Here is a 19,840-nt window from a genome sequence, read left to right as displayed (position 1 = left end):
GAGGGTGATGGAGGAGAGATATCAAGGCAGATGGGACATACACATGATGGCAGACTACTGTTTCTTTTTTGGTTGATGTTAGACTGTTTACTTACTAGTTGTAAGTAAAATAAAAATATTCTTGGAATTCTGAATGCAAACATCTTGCGGTTATTAACTATTAAATATCTCAGAAACTAGAGCCAATCTGGCAAAACCAAAGTCATATTCCTAATCAGCAACATAAACTTAATATAAAACCGTTCAGACATCATTGGCACCAAAATCACTGTATATCAATGTAATAGCACTAAGGACACAGAAATGTTAGCGATGACATACAACGTACAGATGTTTAGGTGACACTGTTGCTTCACTGCTCTATCCCATGTACGTAACGTAACATGGTAAAACATAGTCATCTGTGAGGCTAAAATTAATAGTAAATTCCATCCACTATTCAGCACAATTCAACACCAGATGTCAATTTTATTTTAGCACAGTTTTTGAGGGGCGACTCCATAGCCACACAATGTTGATAATTGCATTGACTGACAATTTTCCCAAGCACAAATGTGACACCAATAAAAAACCATTTCAAAATATAAACATAAAATATATTACATAAAAATAATTATGTGACAACCGATACGATTAACACGCTATCACTCATTTCCTGTATTCCAACAAACCGTCCCTTTCTAGCAGACAGGTGCAGTAAGAGCTCAGATGCTGCACAAACGTTACTAATTTTGCATTTTGCACAAATTTTACTTCAATAAGAAATTTGTCTCATTAACTGTAAAACTTAAAAAAACACACACACTGCCTATAAATACAACACACTTGTATTGCCATCATTATAGTACATAAAAACAGAGGTGATGGAACTTGTGCGCAACATGCTGACATCCAACAGAACATCCACTCACTTACACCAGCCAAATGTGACACTTTACAGGTCATTCATTCAGGATACCCCCCCCCCCCCCAAACAAAATAAATAAACTCAAATACATACAAACTATAAATTTACCACTAAATGCACAGAAGTGTATTATAAAATTCCAAATGCAGTACTTTCTTTTGCAGCAAAGACCATTACACACACGCACAAAAAAAAAAACAGGACTGATTACCCATTACAGGATTACATGGCTGGATGATTCTCCGGAACAGTTAATAGAAATGCTACATTTTCATACAATGTTCATGTTCAGACCATCATACAAACACAATAAAACTGTAACCAGTCAAGAAGATATTTTTCAACTTCTGGATTAATTGCATCTTCATATGTAAGTTACAGAATAGTTCACCCATGAAAGACTATGGATTCTAATAAGTATTTATATAGCTCACACAAACCATCATCATTAACCACTAAACAGTCTGAATTATCATGAGTCAAATTATAACTATTTAATCAAGCAGTAAAAGAAGTATGACAGCTCCATGCCCGAAAATAACCAAAATAATACATTATACATTGTTTGTCTGATACAGTGCAGCTTAATATAACATTTCTTGATAATCTTCAAACAAGCAACAAACTATTTTTTCAAATGAATATTGTTGTGCCATCCAAGGAAAGTTAATACTCATCTCTGAAGCTTCCTGCGATGCTACAGAATTTTACAAAGGTGAGATGAAACCTTCAAATAATTGACCTCTATCAAATTAATCCTGCCATTGTTTGTGAAGTTCCTTGAACTTCCTTACACCAACCACTTCTGTAGCATCATAGGACAGATCTCACAAACAGATATATTACACTCAAAAGTCAAGCATTCATGCAATCTTCTTATCAGGACTTTTCTTCTCAGTTTAGAAGATGTAATCGTTGGTTATCCTGAGTGAAGGCATGGCCTCATTGACATTCTGATCCAGCCGATGGTACTCCACGCTGTGGGAGCACAGCCCATCCCTCCATCTCCTGCTTTGGGCCAGTAGGAGTATCTACAGGGGGGCAGACAAATCCATAGGTTCATGAGACCTAACAGTTTGCATTGCCAACTGACAAGAAAGTTCTCCAACACACATTAGCTAGCATTATAGATACCAAACAATACAAAACTATTTCAATTTTCCCACCAAAGGACAGATTGTACAGACCATAATTAACCTTTTTTCCTGATTCTACAGCTGATTGGATTAAAATTGTTCATCCATCCATCCATCCCCGTAACCGCTTGATACAGAACCCATCCCAGGATTAAAATTGTTAATTATCTCCAAATTACATTGCATTTGACTATAATGATATGAACATTACCTCATGCTCATCGAGCATTATTACTTGTCCGCACTGAAGTGTTGCAGTAAAGCCTTTGATTCATACTTTCCCAACTGTCTGCCAATTTATGGTCATAACAGACTTCCCTTATAAACTACATTACTGGAAACCCACAATGCTCTTACCATAATTATGTATAAATAACATTCAGAATGTTGGAAAGTTAAATAACACTTCTGATCTATTTTAGAGGTCGCATTTGCATTTCACACAGCACTGAAATGTCATTTGTTCCAAATTTCTACAAGGTTTAGATTAGATTAGATTAGATTAGATTAGATTAGATTAGATTGACTTTATTAATCCCACAATGGGGAAATTCTTTAGAAACAGCAGCAATAGTGAAAAAGACAGCAGTTTTCAGATACTTCACAGTCTGGACACTTTCAAACTGTCATTACCTTTCTCTTGTTGTGATAGGTGATGTAAGCAATGACCACCAGGAATGCAATGATGACCAAGTGGAAGAAGAAGTGGGAGTCCTCATTCTGGGCTTGGTAGATGGTCGTTGCCTTTAGCTGCACAGCAATCTTACCCATATTTTCAGCTTGATTCAGTGCTTCCAGGTCACTGTCCATGTTCTTTAAAAAGTCCACCTCTCGGTCTTGGTCCATGCTGTCACCACCATCCATGTCAGCCTTGCCGGGGACATTCTGCAGGTCCTGGTCATAGTTGTAGCTCTCCATTTCCATGTCTAGCTCACTCATCATGAGGTTTTTGGTGGTGTCTTCATCATAATCAACCTGTCCTGGCTGCGCAGCATCCAAGCTGTGAACGCTTGTGGATCTGGCCACTGGGGTAAAGGCTACTTTCGGCGCTGATGTGGTGGGTTTGGGGGGGCCCTGGGTACCTGTAGAGGATTTGAGTGGAGTTGCCGCACTTCTGTTGGGACTCTTGGTAGGAGACGGCGTGGAGACACTGCGGTTCACACTCAGCTCAGCAGCTTTCTGCTCTGACATCTCAAGAGGCTTCTTATCTGCGAGTTGTGGTGCCGTTTCTGGCTTCCCTGGGGTGGGCACAGATTCATCTGAAGGCCGTTGTTTTTCTTGTAATGGCTGCAGATTCATATTTGCGTCTGCAAAGTAAACAACTTATAATTATTATGAGTAAGACTGCTTGTGTAGTGAAATATCTATATTTATATGAAGCCGTCTAAAAAAATTAGAATCAATTTGGTTTTCAAGCTTTTCTTAGTGTCAGTAATACACAAAAACAGGGGTTTCCGCTATGAAAACAGCAGCTTATTTAAGAACAGATAAAAACAGGAGTTTCAATTTGACCAGGCTACTTCTGCTGCCAAACGTTGTATTTCTTTTTTAAAATTCCAAACCAATCAAGTTTTAGTAACCTACAGAATTCCAAACGAATCAAGTTTTAGTAACCTACAGAATTCCAAACCAATCAAGTTTTAGTAACCTACAGAATTCCAAACCAATCAAGTTTTAGTAACCTACAGAATTTTAAGAAAGAACTAATTTTATCACCTGTGGCTGGGGAGGTAATTTGTATAGGATTGCATTGATATAATAGAAAGAGGCTCCCGTATTTGGGGGTCGTCTATTTGGGAAATTTTACTGAGATTAGAATCTCCTATAAAAATGATTGGCTTTAGGACCTTCAATCAGGGCTGTGGAGTCGGTAGATAAATGCTCCGACTCCGACTCCGACTCCTCGACTCCGACTCCACAGCCCTGCCTTCAATGACCACTCTTTACCTTTACGGTTTGTGGGAATATGTTTCTGTGGCCCGCGAGTTTTTATTCTCATTGGGTCCTGAAAGTCCTCCTCTGATGTTAAAGAGGAGGTAGGAGACTTGATTTCCATTTGACTCCCAAATCACTATTTAACAAACTGTTTTTCAAATAAACATAATCTTCAAAATAACAACACAGAAAGCTAATAAGAAAAGGTTAAGTCCCAAATGTGAGACTAATAAACAGATATATTACACTCAAAACTTTGCAGACTGCAGTATTTAGCAAACCAAAAACCTCAGCATGATTTACCACATTAAACCAATTCTTGTGAATTCATGCAATTATAAGTTTGCATTATGAATTCTACATCAGTAATGACGATACTTATGGAGACCATTTCAGCTGTCATGTTAAGAAACATTTATATACTGTGATATATCCCAAAAAAGTCCCATTACATTTTTTTCATTCTACAACGTAAATTTTACAACATTCAACAACACTGATGTTACTTTAACTTTTACTCCAGTTTTAGTGAACTTCAACCTAATAATGAACTAAAACTATTAGTATACAACGCAAATATAATATTTAAACATTAATGTTTAGTTAATTATGTATAGCAGGATTATCCCGTTAGACTAGCTAAAATAGTGATGGGGGAAAAATAAGCGTTAATCAAAAAGACAAACAGCCATCATCATCTTCAGAGGCATGTTATTCCTAAAGTACATTATTCCAAATGACAGTGGAAAATAACCTTGCAAGATGCAACCACAAAAAGAAGGCTTCAGAGGACTTATCGCGCACAGGAATGTGCAATTTAACAAAAAGGTCCATTGCAAAGATAAGCAGGGTTTCACCCGAACAGCATCGCTGCCTGCTTTATTTAAATGTACGTTGTTGTTCTGTGTATGAAGCTAATCAAAAACAATAGAAAACAAAGAACAGAATTCATTTGAAGTTACAGACATCAGAGTTGGCTGATATAGTACGTATTACAACAGTGATTCATAGTTTTATTGACTAAAACTTGCGAGCACAGAAGCCAAATCTGTTTGTACCCGATATCTGCCCCTCTCACCTTTATGTACGCATCCACTCTGTGCCGGTCAAACCATTAGGCGATATAGACAGCTGCCTAGGGCGCTATTTTTTGAGAGGGCGCTGATTTTGAAAACGGCCGGCGCCCCATCCTGGCTTGAGGAGCGCAGAGCACGCCGTCCGAGACTAAGGGCGGTGAAGATTGGCTTCCACCGGCTTTGCATCCACTTATGTATTTATTCGCATATCTTTATTTATATTTCTATCTTATTTTATTCTATTGTTCTTGCATTTTCTAGGCGAATGACGGCAGTCTGATTTTCATAAATTTCCGAAATGAAGTGTCTGGTCAGTAACTAAAATAGATTACTAAAAAATCTCTACAACAGTCACATACCTGAGTATTATGGTTATCAGACCAGCCAGCTGGGTCAAAGATTATAAATGTGGCTGTGTTTACATTTTTAGATCTGGTGGGAAAGATTAAACAATAAACCAAGTCTCCAGTGCATTATCTACAAAGCAACTGAATGGTTTATAACCAAAACGATGCTTATATGCTGACATTTATTAGTCTGAATCGCACATTACAGGTGAGTCAGACGCTTGGATCAGTCCCTGTCCGGATTAATATTAGCATCACACTGCACCTCCATACCACAACAACAAAATCATTCAATCTGAATGATTCTAGTTCTCCAGCCCAGTGCAGACGTATCATCTGTACCGCTGTTGTGAACATTTATGCTTCTCCTACCTGACTCTTTATCCGAATGACAGTTGCACGGGAACAGGAACAGCAAAGCAAAGAACATGAAGAACAAGTGCACTTTTAACCCCGGTGACACGTCCGCAGACCTCGCCATTTTGGTTGCTAAGTCCGCGGCTTTCTGTCCGTTTTCATGCGTGGAGTGTTATTTTAGCATCTGCTACGGAAGCCGATTAGGGTCTAACCAAACGCGGTCTTTGGACACCTGGTATGGTCCGCTATACTAGGACCGTAGGGGAGGAACAGTTGGACCAGTTAGTCCCGTTACTTGCTTTCAAGCGGTTCTGGAAGACTTAAATGAAGAACTTAAAAATGATTTTTGATTTGAGATAATGTGTGTGTGTGTGTGTGAGAGAGAGAGAGAAATATTAATGAAATATGATTTATGCATTTTAATTTACTGTTGGTAACTGCTGTCCATTACAGTTAAAAACAAACACATACACTTAAAGAGGAGCAATTCCTTAGTGAATTTTCAGTCGATTTTTGTCTGCTTCCCACAATTTCATCACAGCCTGTGTATTAATCTCTTCAAAATAAGGTTTTAAGAAACAGAAATTTTCTGAAGGTAACTTTAAAGTTTAGCTAATAAACAACCCATTTTCCCACAATACATACAAGCCAACCCAAACCAATGTCATCCTTTGGACAGCGAATAGTCTTTCAGCTTCACAAGACTGTTAGCATGTCAGACTTAAGTGGAAATAATAGAAATGAATGGAAGTTCATCATCGCCTCTTTCATTCGATTTCATCTTACTGTTGTGGTTTTCCCCAACACACTACACATTCGGCTGACCATTTCCAGGCTGTCTTCATGTTACTTCACTTAAAAAAAAAAAATACAATTCGCAGTAGTCAGGAAAATTTATTATTAAGGTTCCCGTGTGAGTACAGTTAAATGTTGTTCTTTACAAATTTCAACATCAGGTTTGGATGGTTACATTTCCTTTTTAAACCAAGGTTTGTTTAAAAAAAAAAAAAAAAGCAGGACTGCAGTCATGACACATGTTTCTTCATCTTCTGCAGTTAATGTCAAGAGCAACAGAAAATCAAGTAAGGATGGACTAGCTTACTGAAGACATTGCAGTGTAAGAACAGTGCAAATGACAGCATGACGCAGAACAAAATAAGTGAGAATGTAACAAGGAATTACCCCAAAAGATGCATAAATGCAAAAAATTCATAGTTCAATATGAAAAACTGAACTCTTTAGTTAGAATGTAATTTCGCAACAACAATACTTCAATTTATAAGGATTACAAAATAAAACACGCTTAACTGAAACAATGTAATAACACTTAGGTGCTCCACCAATTGTCCTCATAACAGTAGAGAGAATTTCAACCTATGAAAGGTATCTCCATATCCTCTACCACATATTATTTCTTTGCTTGCTTGGTTGTAGAATTCCACAATGTCAAATTGTTGTCTGACTTTAAAAGTGACGGATCATCACGTAACAGAAATGAACAGTACAGCATTCAGTCCCGCATGATACAAACTCAAAGGGAAATAACTGGTCGGGTATTCCATTCAAAGACATTTTTCAGGTCAGTGCTTTTCTGCTCCATGTTTTTAAGCTTCAAATTCCAGGCCAACGCCTAGTTTATGTCCTCCAGCATTGATGTTTTTGCCATCCAGGAGTGCAGAAAGACTAAGCTTAATGCCTGAGGGGGAAAAAAAAGACATTTAATACCTGAAACCTTAAACGTATGTGGAATTAACACAAAACGAGTATACTATATTATCACAAATCATTACCATAACATATCAATTTCTCTAATTTTTTTAATGAAAAGACAGACTCAAATTATACAACTGACTTTGCCTCTGAGGTAATTAATCAGTTTTGTCAATATTAACGATATTCAAACGTATTTCAATGCTTTCAAAAAGGCTAAATGCAGTCGTAGGGATGGTAAACATTTTTTTTTTTATCTCAGCCCTTGGTGATTAACGGCAAATACCACATGTAGATATAATCAGGGGTACTCAATAGGCAGATCGACATTTCATTTTGATGGTGAGACTGATCTGAAATGAAAGACCTATTTGGCAAATGGCTGCAAAAAACCTTCAATAAAATAAAACAAATACTGCAAATGACAACTTTTTTATCCTGTGTGCCTCCGTCTGGCAATATCTAATAAAAACCTGATATAATATGATGCCTTTAACAATCATTATTCCAGGGCAAGTTTTTTTTTACCCAAAAGAAACCGTAATCTTCATTAGTATTTTGAGCCAGAAAGACTGGGTTTTGCTGTTGTACAGCTGGAAGAAACCTGCTTAGATTAGCAGGTAATGATTCAAACACGAAAACTCATCCATTACGGTCCAGGCATATAGCTCCGTGCAAAAGTTCAGGGAAGCTTAGACAAATTTTGCTGTTTGTTGATTTCCTAAGGAAAACAACGTGAGCACAATATCCACATTGAAAAAAGTTAATGTACAGCTGCCATTTATGTGATTATTTTAAAAGAGCAACAAAAAAAAACACCTTACGAAGCATGGGTGGGGATGTACAATGTGTGGGGGTGTGTTAGGCCAGTGGAAAAGAAAATACTGCATGGATAGAAGGAACAGCGGATTGTGCACAGTGCCTGCAAATTCTGAAACCTAAAGTCCCACACCGAGTCTAAAAGAGGCTGAACATTCCCACGAGACAAAGACCAAACATTTAGATCGGTTTTGGAATAGCTGTCAAAGTCCCCACACTTGAATATTACTGAAAATTTATGGGTGGATCTCAAAAGTGCAGTAAATGCAACAGCACCTAAGAGTATTTCTGAATTTGATACATTCTGCGGGGAAGCAGAGTACAAGAATGGCTGGAAGTTGTGGATTCTGGAGGCGTCACAGTCCTGGCTGATAGGCGTGGATTCTGGGGGCGTCACAGTCCTGGCTGATAGGCGTGGATTCTGGGGGCGTCACATTCCTGGCTGATAGGCGTGGATTCTGGAGGCGTCACAGTCCTGGCTGATAGGCGTGGATTCTGGGGGTGTCACAGTCCTGGCTGATAGGCGTGGATTCTGGAGGCGTCACAGTCCTGGCTGATAGGCGTGGATTCTTGGGGCGTCACATTCCTGGCTGATAGGCGTGGATTCTGGGGGTGTCACAGTCCTGGCTGATAGGCGTGGATTCTGGGGGCATCACAGTCCTGGCTGATAGGCGTGGATTCTGGGGGCGTCACAGTCCTGGCTGATAGGCGTGGATTCTGGGGGCGTCACATTCCTGGCTGATAGGCGTGGATTCTGGAGGCGTCACAGTCCTGGCTGATAGGCGTGGATTCTGGAGGCGTCACAGTCCTGGCTGATAGGAGTGGATTCTGGGGGTGTCACAGTCCTGGCTGATAGGCGTGGATTCTGGGGGCGTCACATTCCTGGCTGATAGGCGTGGATTCTGGAGGCGTCACAGTCCTGGCTGATAGGCGTGGATTCTGGAGGCGTCACAGTCCTGGCTGATAGGAGTGGATTCTGGGGGCGTCACAGTCCTGGCTGATAGGCGTGGATTCTGGGGGCGTCACAGTCCTGGCTGATAGGCGTGGATTCTGGGGGCGTCACAGTCCTGGCTGATAGGCGTGGATTCTGGGGGCGTCACAGTCCTGGCTGATAGGCGTGGATTCTGGGGGCGTCACAGTCTTGGCTGATAGGCATGGATTCTTGGGGTGTCACAGTCCTGGTTGATAATCTTCCCCGTTTGCTTTTTTCACACTGCTATAGGAATCAACTGTACATCCGTGATAAATGCGTCATGTTTAAGCTGTTGTGTTCACATTGGTTTCTGTAGGAAACTAACAAGATGTACACAAGAGTGCCAAACTTTATTATAACAGCAGCGATGCTCATTGCTGTTTACCTGGCTTCAGGGTTTGAGCATATCCCAGACCTACAAGACTGGAGTTGGTCGCTTTGGCCTGAAAGAAATTAACCACGCATATTAAAAAAGTGACCATCTAAAGCATTTCAAACACATTACGCATGTACTCAGAATGGCGCATTTATAAACGAGATCAAGATTCTCCTGACTTTTACTGATATGCATCTCGAAAGCAAAAAAGGCAAAACGGTGCACCGAGAAAGAGGCTGTGTCGTCAATCTGATATTTAGCTGCGATTCCAAAATGCGTGTTGCTGTTCCCCGCAGTCCACGCCAGGCTGATGGCCGTTTCCAAGCGCTCATTCACTTTCTGGTAGATGGAGCCTCCAAATTCTGTACCATCGTTCCTGCCAAAAAAAAATATATATATATATTGGTCCCATTTTCCAGTTAAGTATCTAATTCAGAAAAGTAGTTTTGACTGAGCATATGAGCAACAAAACCGCAAGCTGAAGGTCACTCACACGTTAGTGTGCAGCTGAAACTCGTCACTCATGTATCCCACTGCGAAATTGCTCTGAGTGACGCGGTTCCTCCCCACCTCAAACGTCGTCTGGTAGCCAGCCAGCCAGCCCTCTACGGCAACCACGGCCGAGCCGTGCACCGAGGTCCCGTTGATGTCGTAATCCACATCACAACCCAGGTTAACGTACTCCCGGCTATAGCCGGTCTTCACCTTACCGATCTTTTTCCTGCGGAAAAAAACTACGTTACTTACATTAAAACGCACAGCTTAACGTTACAGGTTATCAATAATTTGGATAAAGAGAGAGAACTACACACACAACTATTAAGATCCATGCTTTACCTACAACTGAACTGCGTTTGGCGCCGGTTATTTTCAGCGATAGATACATGAGCTGAACTGGCATAAAATATGAGTTAAATCTGCATATTCTAAGTAAGCACAAACGACGTCATAACTCCCTAAAACCAGCTATAACAGTCACTTGGAACTGACACAGATTCGCATAACAGTAAATATGGTTCAACAGCTGAAACCATGAAACAGGAGAGCTGTTACACATGAAGAACATACCCTTCCGCCTTTATTTCCTGTTGTAATTGTAGCACATAGCATGTATCAGTACTCTACCACAAATAAGCTCAGCATTGGAAAATGGTTCCCACTCCTCACCCAGTAATTGGCGAAAAGGACGAGTCAAAAGTGAGCTTCAGTCCTTTAGCCGGCTGAAGAGAAGACAGAAGAAGTTGAATGTAGGCATCATTAGGTGGATGTCCTGATTTTGCCGAGTTCAATGTGTCCCTGGGTCAACAAGGGAGGGGCTTGCATTTCACATCTTTAACCAATCGCAGTCTTCATCGTATGACATCACTGCATTAGTCTGTTTTTTTTCTTCTCATTTTTAAACTTCCATCCATCAGCACAAGAGCAGTGTGAGGCTCAGCAGGTTCAGCCTCTGTGCCTGTGATCGCAAGGGTGCTGTATTATGTATTAGTAGTATTAGTAGTAGTAGTAGTAGTAGTAGTATTAGTAGTAGTAGTAGTAGTAGTAGTAGTAGTAGTAGTAGTGTTGCTGTTATTATTATTATCATGAAATAAAGACGCACCCTTACAATGCTCCATACAGCCTTTGCAGGTAAGCATACTCCTATGTTGTTTATCTATGACATATCCCCTAACAAAAGGCAGACACAACAAAAGATACTTTAGAAATCTGTGCACCATAACGCTTAATAGAAAACACTGGTTTTAATTAATGTGGTGATGTCATACAACGAACACTATGATTGGTTAAAGACGTGAATGCAAGTCCCTCCCTTGGTGACCCAGGGACACACTGAACTCGTCAAAATCAGAGTGCGCATGATTAGGTGGCAGTTCAGGCTCGCACTGGCAACAGAGCTCGTGCTACCTGGTCCTCCAGGGTGATCTCCGTGCCCAGGGTGTTGTCCGTGTTCCACCTCTCAGTGAAGGTGAGCCCATGCTCAGCCCATTTATACTTGGTCTCTAGGCTACCTGTCACCTTCCTGCTCTCTGTGTTGGCAGAGCCAGAGGTGGTGAATTGCTATAAAACAGAAGCCATACACAGTTACACAGTATTTAACAGCACCAAGGTCATCATTGGTTCAAACTGCAAACTGAAAACCACAAATAAATTACTTGTGATTTCCTGGACAATCCAAAAAAGCAATGAGGACAGATTCTAAGACATTATCTTGATGTACTGTTATTCCTCACTGTCCTATACATTACGCTTCTTCACTCTAAAGACCAAAGTCAACAATCGAGTGGAGTTCCATTCTCTGCCTTAACACCAGTACTCACCAGTCCATTCTCTGCCTTAACACCAGTACTCACCAGTCCATTCTCTGCCTTAACACCAGTACTCACCAGTCCATTCTCTGCCTTAACACCAGTACTCACCAGTCCATTCTCTGACTCTGTTTTCAAATCCAACTTGAAGAGCCCAAATCCTTTAAGATGAAACAGAAATTAAGAGTTTGCGCAAGAAAAATAATAACCACTATTGTAAGTAAAAAATAAAACTATCAATGTTAATACTAATCAAGTAACTTTAGAGGTTTAAAGTACATTATTAATTGTACTTTTCCACGTATCGCAAAACAAACACAGAAATTTAATGCACTGCATGGCTGATTATCAGTTAAACCAAATCAGAATGTGTTCAGCAAAATAAATGATCAACATAAAATGTATCCATCCATATCCAGCTTACTCAGCCTGGTCAGGGATATGGGGCCTGCAGCCTGTACCATAAAGGGGGAGGGGGGGGGGGGACACACTCTAGGGACACCTCAGGCATGCCAACTAGTTAGCTAGTTAGTTAGTTCACGTCTGCTACAACCAGGGCTATGTTCACAGCGAGCAAATGGACAGTAAAACAGACTGAACAATAAAAAAGGTTACGACTTCATAATTAGAAATTGTTACAAACAGTCAAAATAATCTAAATCTAAATAAGATGTTTAAGATTAGTTTTTGACCAAAAAAGGAAAAAACTAAAAAACCCTTGACTTTAGATTTTTGAGTTAAAGACCCAGGAAAATGATAAATGCACCAAAGGACAAAAGAACAAACCACAGACATGCCAAAAAAAGTAACTATCTAAGGTGCCAACTACAGCATACCGTATCCCTTGGAGAAAACATCTTTAGCCGACTGGCCAAGGTCAGCATAGGTAGGAGGGATGACCATCCTATACTCTGAAAATAAAAATACTATTAAGTACCATCAAAGTCATTCTCCAAATGGACAACACCCACTGCAAATGCGTGCGATCTGCATACAGCACGTTCACGAGTGTCACTGAATCAGCATCAGCACACAAATAACTTGGATTATACTCCATTGAAAATCAGCCTGTATTTTTCAGAAGTCATGTTAAATTCAGCTTTAATAATAGTAAGGTGGCACATAATACTGAGTAATAGCAACCACAAACCAATCATTATTAAAAAGCGCTCATTTATGATGTCTTTCCAGAGGAAACCAAATCATTCTGGATTCCAGGCCAAGACTAAAGCGTTCAATACCTAACCTGTATTCTTTCACAACTACACAAAAAAAAATACATTTCTCACCTTAAACAAATTAGTGTATTTTGCTTAAAATTCCAGCAATTGTTTATGTTTGCTATATTAAAAACAAATATAAGCCATGTAATGTCTACTACACTGATTATATTATTTAAATCAAAGCTGATTCTAATATTAGTGACAGTTTGCCATCTAGACTATGGGTCATTTTTCAAATCTCAGCATCAATATTCTCTTTAAACACACGAATAGGTTACAGCGTAATACTACGACAACAGAGATTCTACTAAAACAAGAAAATATAGGTAACTGACATCGGACGCAAAGATAATTTAATAGCTATAAGCATCCATCCATTATTTAATCGCGAACCCTGGGAAGGGTTGCAAGGGCTCCGGAGCCTGTTCCCGCAGCACCGGGAGCTGATGCCGGAGAGACAGGTGGGTCACTGGTTCCTGAACATTGTCACAATGAATCATAGGATCTGTCACCCAGAATGGACGCAGCGGTAGTGTTCTGTGGGTCTGAACGAGCATCTCCTCCATTAACATCCAGATTCCTCCCGAGCTCCCTGCCCGGGAAGCCCGAAAGATACCAGGCCACAGCGCTGCCCGCTCCGGACCTCGGGCGGCGGTACCACCCCCACCGGGCAGACCGAGCCGAAACGTGCCCTGAACATCCAGCAGAATAGCCGGGTGTCTCAGTGACGCAGAGATAAATGGTTTTATCCCGCGATTGCCTGAGGCCTGGGCTTCCCCCCCCCACCAGTGTACACGGTAACATCGAGCCCTGATCGCGGTCTGAAGCACGTTCAGTGTGTTCGTAGCACCTTCATGTAACACACGAATCGATGGTTCTTCCCATTCATTAACCAATTTATTCGAATAAATATAGTGCAGAACCCAGCTGCTAATCGATATTACAATGCATTCACGATTATACAATTGGGTATATTACACCAAAATGTAAATGTAGCTATAGGGCGTAACTATGTTGCAGCGATCGCTCAGCATGACACAGAAGGAAGAGGCGTACACTGTCAGGCAGCCATGTAACACAATAATAATAATAACAATGTTACTTTGGGCGCTGCGCCGAGGCCCGATGCGGCATCCGGGCGCCACGCCGGACAGCAGCGTTACCTGAGCGGGTATCGCGTTCACAGCCGAGCGGAACCTGCAAGCCGATCCCAGGTAGCAGCTGCTCCCGAATCTCCGGCGGATAGGGGTTTGCTTCAGTCCGGCGGGCGGCGTCTCAGCGCGGTGTCAGACTGAAACGCCCCCCTTCGTCCTGTCCGGCGGGAGGGGGAGACCCCCTTCTGATAAACAGGGCTCTCCAAAAATAATTCCCATGGAGACATTTTCAGTCTAAATTTAAATTTTTTAACTATGTGCTATTTGGTATTTCCATCTTTTTAAGGGCATGTATGCATAAAAAGTAGGAGACTGAATTCATCTGAACAACTTCAATACAGTGAGCATCCCGGACACATACAGCCCTCTAGGCACAACGTATCCTGTGATTAAATATTAGTAACTTATAGTTAGTATTCAGCTTCGTAGCTGGGGTGGGGGTCCAAGGTCTCTGGAAGACTGGGAAAGAGGCCCAGTGCCTCAAAACACAGGGCCCACTCTGATAAACTGGGCAGTAATTCAATATAAAGATAATCGGGGCAAGTGGAGAGGCACAAGGCAGACGAGCCCTAACTCTAAGTGCGTACAGTACGTACCTGATCAGGAGCGAAGGTGCAAAGACTGGAAAATACTGAAATGTATGACAGTGGTTTGTTTAATAAACCTTTTGTGTGGTTAATACAGAGGACTCGGAAGAGACTATCAAGCAATTTCAAAGATTTCTACAGTTGAAGCAAACGCAAAATATTTTTACCACTTTCTGTTGATCTTTTAAGACCTTCCCTTAAAGCACTCGTAGCCAAGACGGACGTACTGCACATTTGTGCATTTAGTGACATTTGCCGGTAGATGTCAGTGTTTTCACTAGGTTGAACGTACTCTGGATTTCACCATTTTGTGTCTTTTGTACGTTGATTATATACTCTCTATTTAAAGATTGAAGTGCCAAACTGAATTTTAGTCTTTGACAATCACAAATGTTTACAGAATATTTTGTAATTAAAGAGTTTCATTAAATGGTGTTCCATTTGTTTTAATTATTTTCATCTCTGTTTGACTTTTTAAATTAGAAAATAACAGAACGGTGATGTTATATAACAATGAAATGAAAACAATCAAGAAAACAAAGTAAGTTAATTATTGTAAAGATAGAAGTAATAAACAAGCACTACGTCGTGTATCAGTGGTGCTATAATGGTGGAAATGATGTTTTGTCTCACAGTTTATAGAAACACTTTGATTATACAGATAGATTTTATGGAGAGTGTCTGGGGGTGGAATAGTGTGAAATGGTCTTGGTCCTTCTAAATGCTTACCCATTCCTGGAATAAAATTTTTAAATTCACTTAATTGTAACTACAATTTTACATCCTCAGAATACAAGCAAGTCTTCAAACGTGTCCTTTCCCACGCCATCATCCATGGCAAGCAGTTCAATCCTGTGGCTTCTGATAATTTCTCACCATGAAATAGACACATTTTCACTTTTCTGTAAAACTATGATATCATATCTGTCAAAGTGTGTCAGCTTAGCCATTTTAAAACCTCCCCTTAGATCACCCCAGTATTTGCTGCAATTGTCTTACACACCACTGAATTTTTCATCTCAATCACTTCCCCACCTTATTTGACTAATCAATACCTCATTGAGTTGTTTAATTAAGTTAATTAATTAACTGAACTGGTGGTTTAATTAAATAAATACATGGAAATGCTTATGGTGCACATGGTCAGAGTTTTGGGAACTAAAGTGGTGTTTATCTAGCCATCCAACAAGATATCAGTAAATTTTAGTTTATTTGCTAGTTAATTTGCTAATGTTTTAATGTTAAACGTAAATATGTTTTTTTTCTTTGTCTGAGGAAATATACACTTACTACCCAGATAAACAGCCTTAAGCATTTTGTCTTACTGCCTAAGACTCTGAGCGTTTTTAATAATTGTCTCCCCTAGATTCAGACACACAATATCTTTGAACAGTGATGATACACGCTGTCACAATTGTATATTAATCATGTACCATGTCATCTTAAGTATACGTTGGGATCAGTCACCCCAGCAAGTCCCTGCTCTGACAGTTTTTGTAGCGCTTGGGCATGTAAGAATGGATGGACTGCTATGAGTTATTAAGAGTCATGAAGGGGAAAAATGTGTTGATTGCTAACTTTGGAGGATTTTAAGAACTGTTTTCATATAAAGTAGAGTTTCTCCTGCAAAGCACCATGGTTTACCTTTCTCCATCCTGTCAACAAAACATGCACTCAGATCTGGCACTCCTGAGACAAAATGATCTCTAAGTGTGGTTTTTAGGCTTCTGGCTTCCACACGTTAACCATCACAAAGGTTGTTGACATCACTGGAAAATAGCAAAGCTTCTTTCCTGTATGAACTTTGGTAAATGCTGGAAAGTATGAGTAATTTCAAACCCTCGTAGGGTTCATGCAACCTGTGGTAAAGAACTTCTGACATTTTATTCTAATTTAACAGTGAATCATTTTTCTTTCTGGTGCCCTATATTTGAAAGAAATTTAACAAGATCCTTATCAGACCATGGGAAGTTACCATATAAAGTTTTATCATCATAACTTTCCCTGTTGCTTTACTGCATATTTTAGACATACCTTGTAATCGTTATATACAAATGTGTGATGTATTCTGAGTTTGAAATATATAAATGAAAAATATTTTTGAATTACACATACTTTATGCAAGTATGTGTAGGTAGTGTACTGGTGGCTTACTACAACTTTGAATATAAAGACGTATTTTACAAAATGAAGTGAATTGGAAAGTAAGTAGAAAGACGGCAGGAGGAATATGGAGACTGGCACTGCAGGTACAGCGGGCACTTAGTTTGGCCACATCAAAGGAACCGGATGCCCGACTGCACCCTACATGCCAGATATGAAGTCATTAAGTCTCTCTGTGTCACCCGCCCTCTTCAAGGACCTACAGCTTGTAGCGTAAGAGTCTAAGATGTGGAACAAACACAATCACTGACTGTCTGCTCCACAGAATAAAAGGGAGCCTCGCTTTACCAGTACCCAGCTCCACATTATTATTTAGTATTTCCTATCATCAATAAAGTGGTCAGTATACATATTGTAAAACTATACATTGATAATCACCTCATTGGGAGAGAGGACCACCCATACACCAGTTGGGAAAACTGACTTTAATATGACCACTATTGCACTGACTGCAATAGTTGTCTGAGACAAATGAGGTTCTGTTGTGACCATGCGCAGGGATGAGCGAGCAGTGAGCAGGGAAGCAGGATCGGGCACACGGAAGTCCAGAAAACGGGGTTTTATTACAGGCAGGGCACAACATGATAAAACAACGTCAATGACCGGACTGGCGAAACGCGGATTAAATACACTGGACTACTCAGAAATAACACAAGACAGCTGGGAACAATCAGGGTTTCACAGGAGGTTAATGAGGGGGCGTGGCACACGGAAGGATCGTACGAGCAGGTCATAACAGAACCCCCCCACCAAAGGTGCGCACTCCGGGCCCGTCCCAGGGGAATGAAGAGATGGGACCCACAGAACAGGCACAGGGACAAAAAACAGGACAACAACTGACAGACCACAGGGAACGTAGACAGGCAGAGGGGCACCAGAAAAGGAGACACAGGGGGAACACCAACAGGAGGTATGAAAGAGCCAGGAGTGAACATAGGAGGCACAGAAGGACGAGGAGTAGACATAGGATGTCGAAAAGGAAAGGACGTAGGACAACGGGGAGCCCAAGGGAACCCCAGCGGGTGGAAGGCGGCAGCCGCAGGGGCAGTAGGCGACTGTGAGGCTGGAGCAGGAGGGGACCTTGGAGGGAGCGAGGAGGCAGGCGGAGGGACAGGCGAAGAAGGCGAGGAGGAAGTTGGAGGGGGCACCAGGGGAGGCGAGGAGGGAGCTGAAGGGGACCTCAGCGCAGGTGAGGAGGCAGGCGAAGCCGCGACAGGCGACGGCGCAGCCACAGTCGGCGATGGCGCAACCGACCGATGAGTCGGAGAAGGGGGACCCACAGGTGACCGAGGAGTCGAAGTGGGGATACCGTAGGCGACTGATGAGGCGGGGCCAAAAACAGCCAATGACCTGCAGGCGACAGCCGAGCCAGAGCCGGAGGACCCGCAGGCGCCCTGCGAGCCACAGCCAGGGAGACTGAGGGCGAGCTAGGGGGCAGGGTGGGCGGGATACGACCCCAGCGTCGGTGCCCTCTTCCTTTCCAGGAGACCGACAGGTGGGGTCCTGGCTGGGATCGCCTATGCAGGGGCGATGGCCGAGGAGTCATTCCCCTGGAGGGGTTCACTGGGATCATCAGGGAGATCCCCGAGGGGTCCCACTAGAGCTCCTCCTCCTCCATGGGGGAGTGTGTTTCCTTTCAGGTAAGATGCACTTTACACACCCTGATGACAATCAGAGTTTCATGAACAAACACATAAACGTGGGAAGGTGTTTGAGGTGCATCTGGTGCATGTGAACCTGCCAATGAGCAAATGTAATTACAAATTTATTTATAAACACATTCTGCTTACCAGCTATACATGAAAATGCAGTTGCCTAAAGGAATTGCCTGTCCCACACAATCAATGAACAATCAATAGATTCCTGTTAAATGCATGATGATAAATTGCTGATATATAACTCAATAGGTTACTGTTTGAGAACATTCTTTTAATTATTCTGTTCAATGATAATATTTGCTGAAGAATTCTAGTTGCATTATATAAAATAAAAGCAGCAAATACTTAAGTGTACAGATACAAACAAAACAACAGCAGAGTACAAAGACAGTGAAAAATTTACATACATAATTTAAACATCTTCAGCAAAACACTATGTTCATAGACGCTACTTTTACTTTGTGTAAAAGACGGGATATGTGTATTTTATTCAAACAAAATGCATTTTCTGAGCATTTATGTTGGTGTATTATATACATACTGTACAACTTTCACTTCAGGAAGTAACAGTATTTTCAATAAGTATAATGGTCAAATTCATTTTAGACCTTTGCTAAATGAGCTCCTTTGAATCATACATTGACAGTAATTCCAACCAATTCTTTTGTGATAATAGCATTTTTTTTAATAGAAAAAATGACTTTTCCATTGCTTGTACATTCTATAAGTCAAATGTTCACCTCTGTTCTTACCTACATGCAACCATTCATACTCAGATAGAGGGTATTGTACACATAACAGCTGGCAAACCATATACAGTTAAGACATATTTCCATGAAGCCATATCCAAAGAGGAAAAGGATAATATCGGTGTAGAAACCTAATGTTCTGACTAAATTCACAGTTGGAAAAAAATCCTTTGTTCTGTGTTTCTATGGACACCAATCTTATCTTCACGGCATTTGCAGTGTTGACAAGATATGGTTTCAACTTCATAAATAATTACAAATTCATATAATAAAAGTTTGCAGGTCTGAAATATAACGAGGACTGATTTTAAAGGGGTGAATAATATCATAATTATCATCATCATCAAAATCTTATTTTTTAAAT

At 40.9% G+C, this 19,840-nt stretch overlaps 2 protein-coding genes across 3 annotated transcripts; both read right to left on the bottom strand.

The window, feature by feature from the left end:
• Positions 1-443: 443 nt before the first annotated feature.
• On the bottom strand, positions 444-5,941 carry LOC111847922 (uncharacterized). Its single transcript, XM_023819533.2, has 3 exons — positions 5,774-5,941; positions 2,677-3,350; positions 444-1,938 (listed from the first exon to the last, which is right to left on the bottom strand). Exons 1-3 carry the CDS (start codon positions 5,880-5,882, stop codon positions 1,807-1,809), a joined length of 915 nt encoding a protein of 304 aa, XP_023675301.2. The 5' UTR covers positions 5,883-5,941; the 3' UTR covers positions 444-1,806.
• Positions 5,942-6,632: 691 nt separating this feature from the next.
• On the bottom strand, positions 6,633-14,487 carry LOC111847941 (non-selective voltage-gated ion channel VDAC1-like). 2 transcript variants are annotated; one of them, XM_072717701.1, is made up of 9 exons: positions 14,329-14,487; positions 12,779-12,853; positions 11,955-12,103; positions 11,542-11,694; positions 10,804-10,856; positions 10,130-10,357; positions 9,862-10,012; positions 9,646-9,703; positions 6,633-7,454 (listed from the first exon to the last, which is right to left on the bottom strand). In XM_072717701.1, exons 2-9 carry the CDS (start codon positions 12,843-12,845, stop codon positions 7,363-7,365), a joined length of 951 nt encoding a protein of 316 aa, XP_072573802.1. In that variant the 5' UTR covers positions 12,846-12,853; positions 14,329-14,487; the 3' UTR covers positions 6,633-7,362. The 2 variants fall into 2 exon arrangements, with proteins under 2 accessions (XP_072573802.1, XP_023675339.2); XM_023819571.2 differs by having other exon boundaries at positions 12,054-12,103.
• Positions 14,488-19,840: the final 5,353 nt, after the last annotated feature.

The sequence above is a fragment of the Paramormyrops kingsleyae genome, chromosome 10 (assembly GCF_048594095.1).
Source record: "Paramormyrops kingsleyae isolate MSU_618 chromosome 10, PKINGS_0.4, whole genome shotgun sequence".
NCBI lineage: Eukaryota > Metazoa > Chordata > Actinopteri > Osteoglossiformes > Mormyridae > Paramormyrops > Paramormyrops kingsleyae.
The sequence above is the reverse complement of the archived record's forward strand: the minus strand, read 5'-3'. Positions and strand labels throughout refer to the sequence as shown.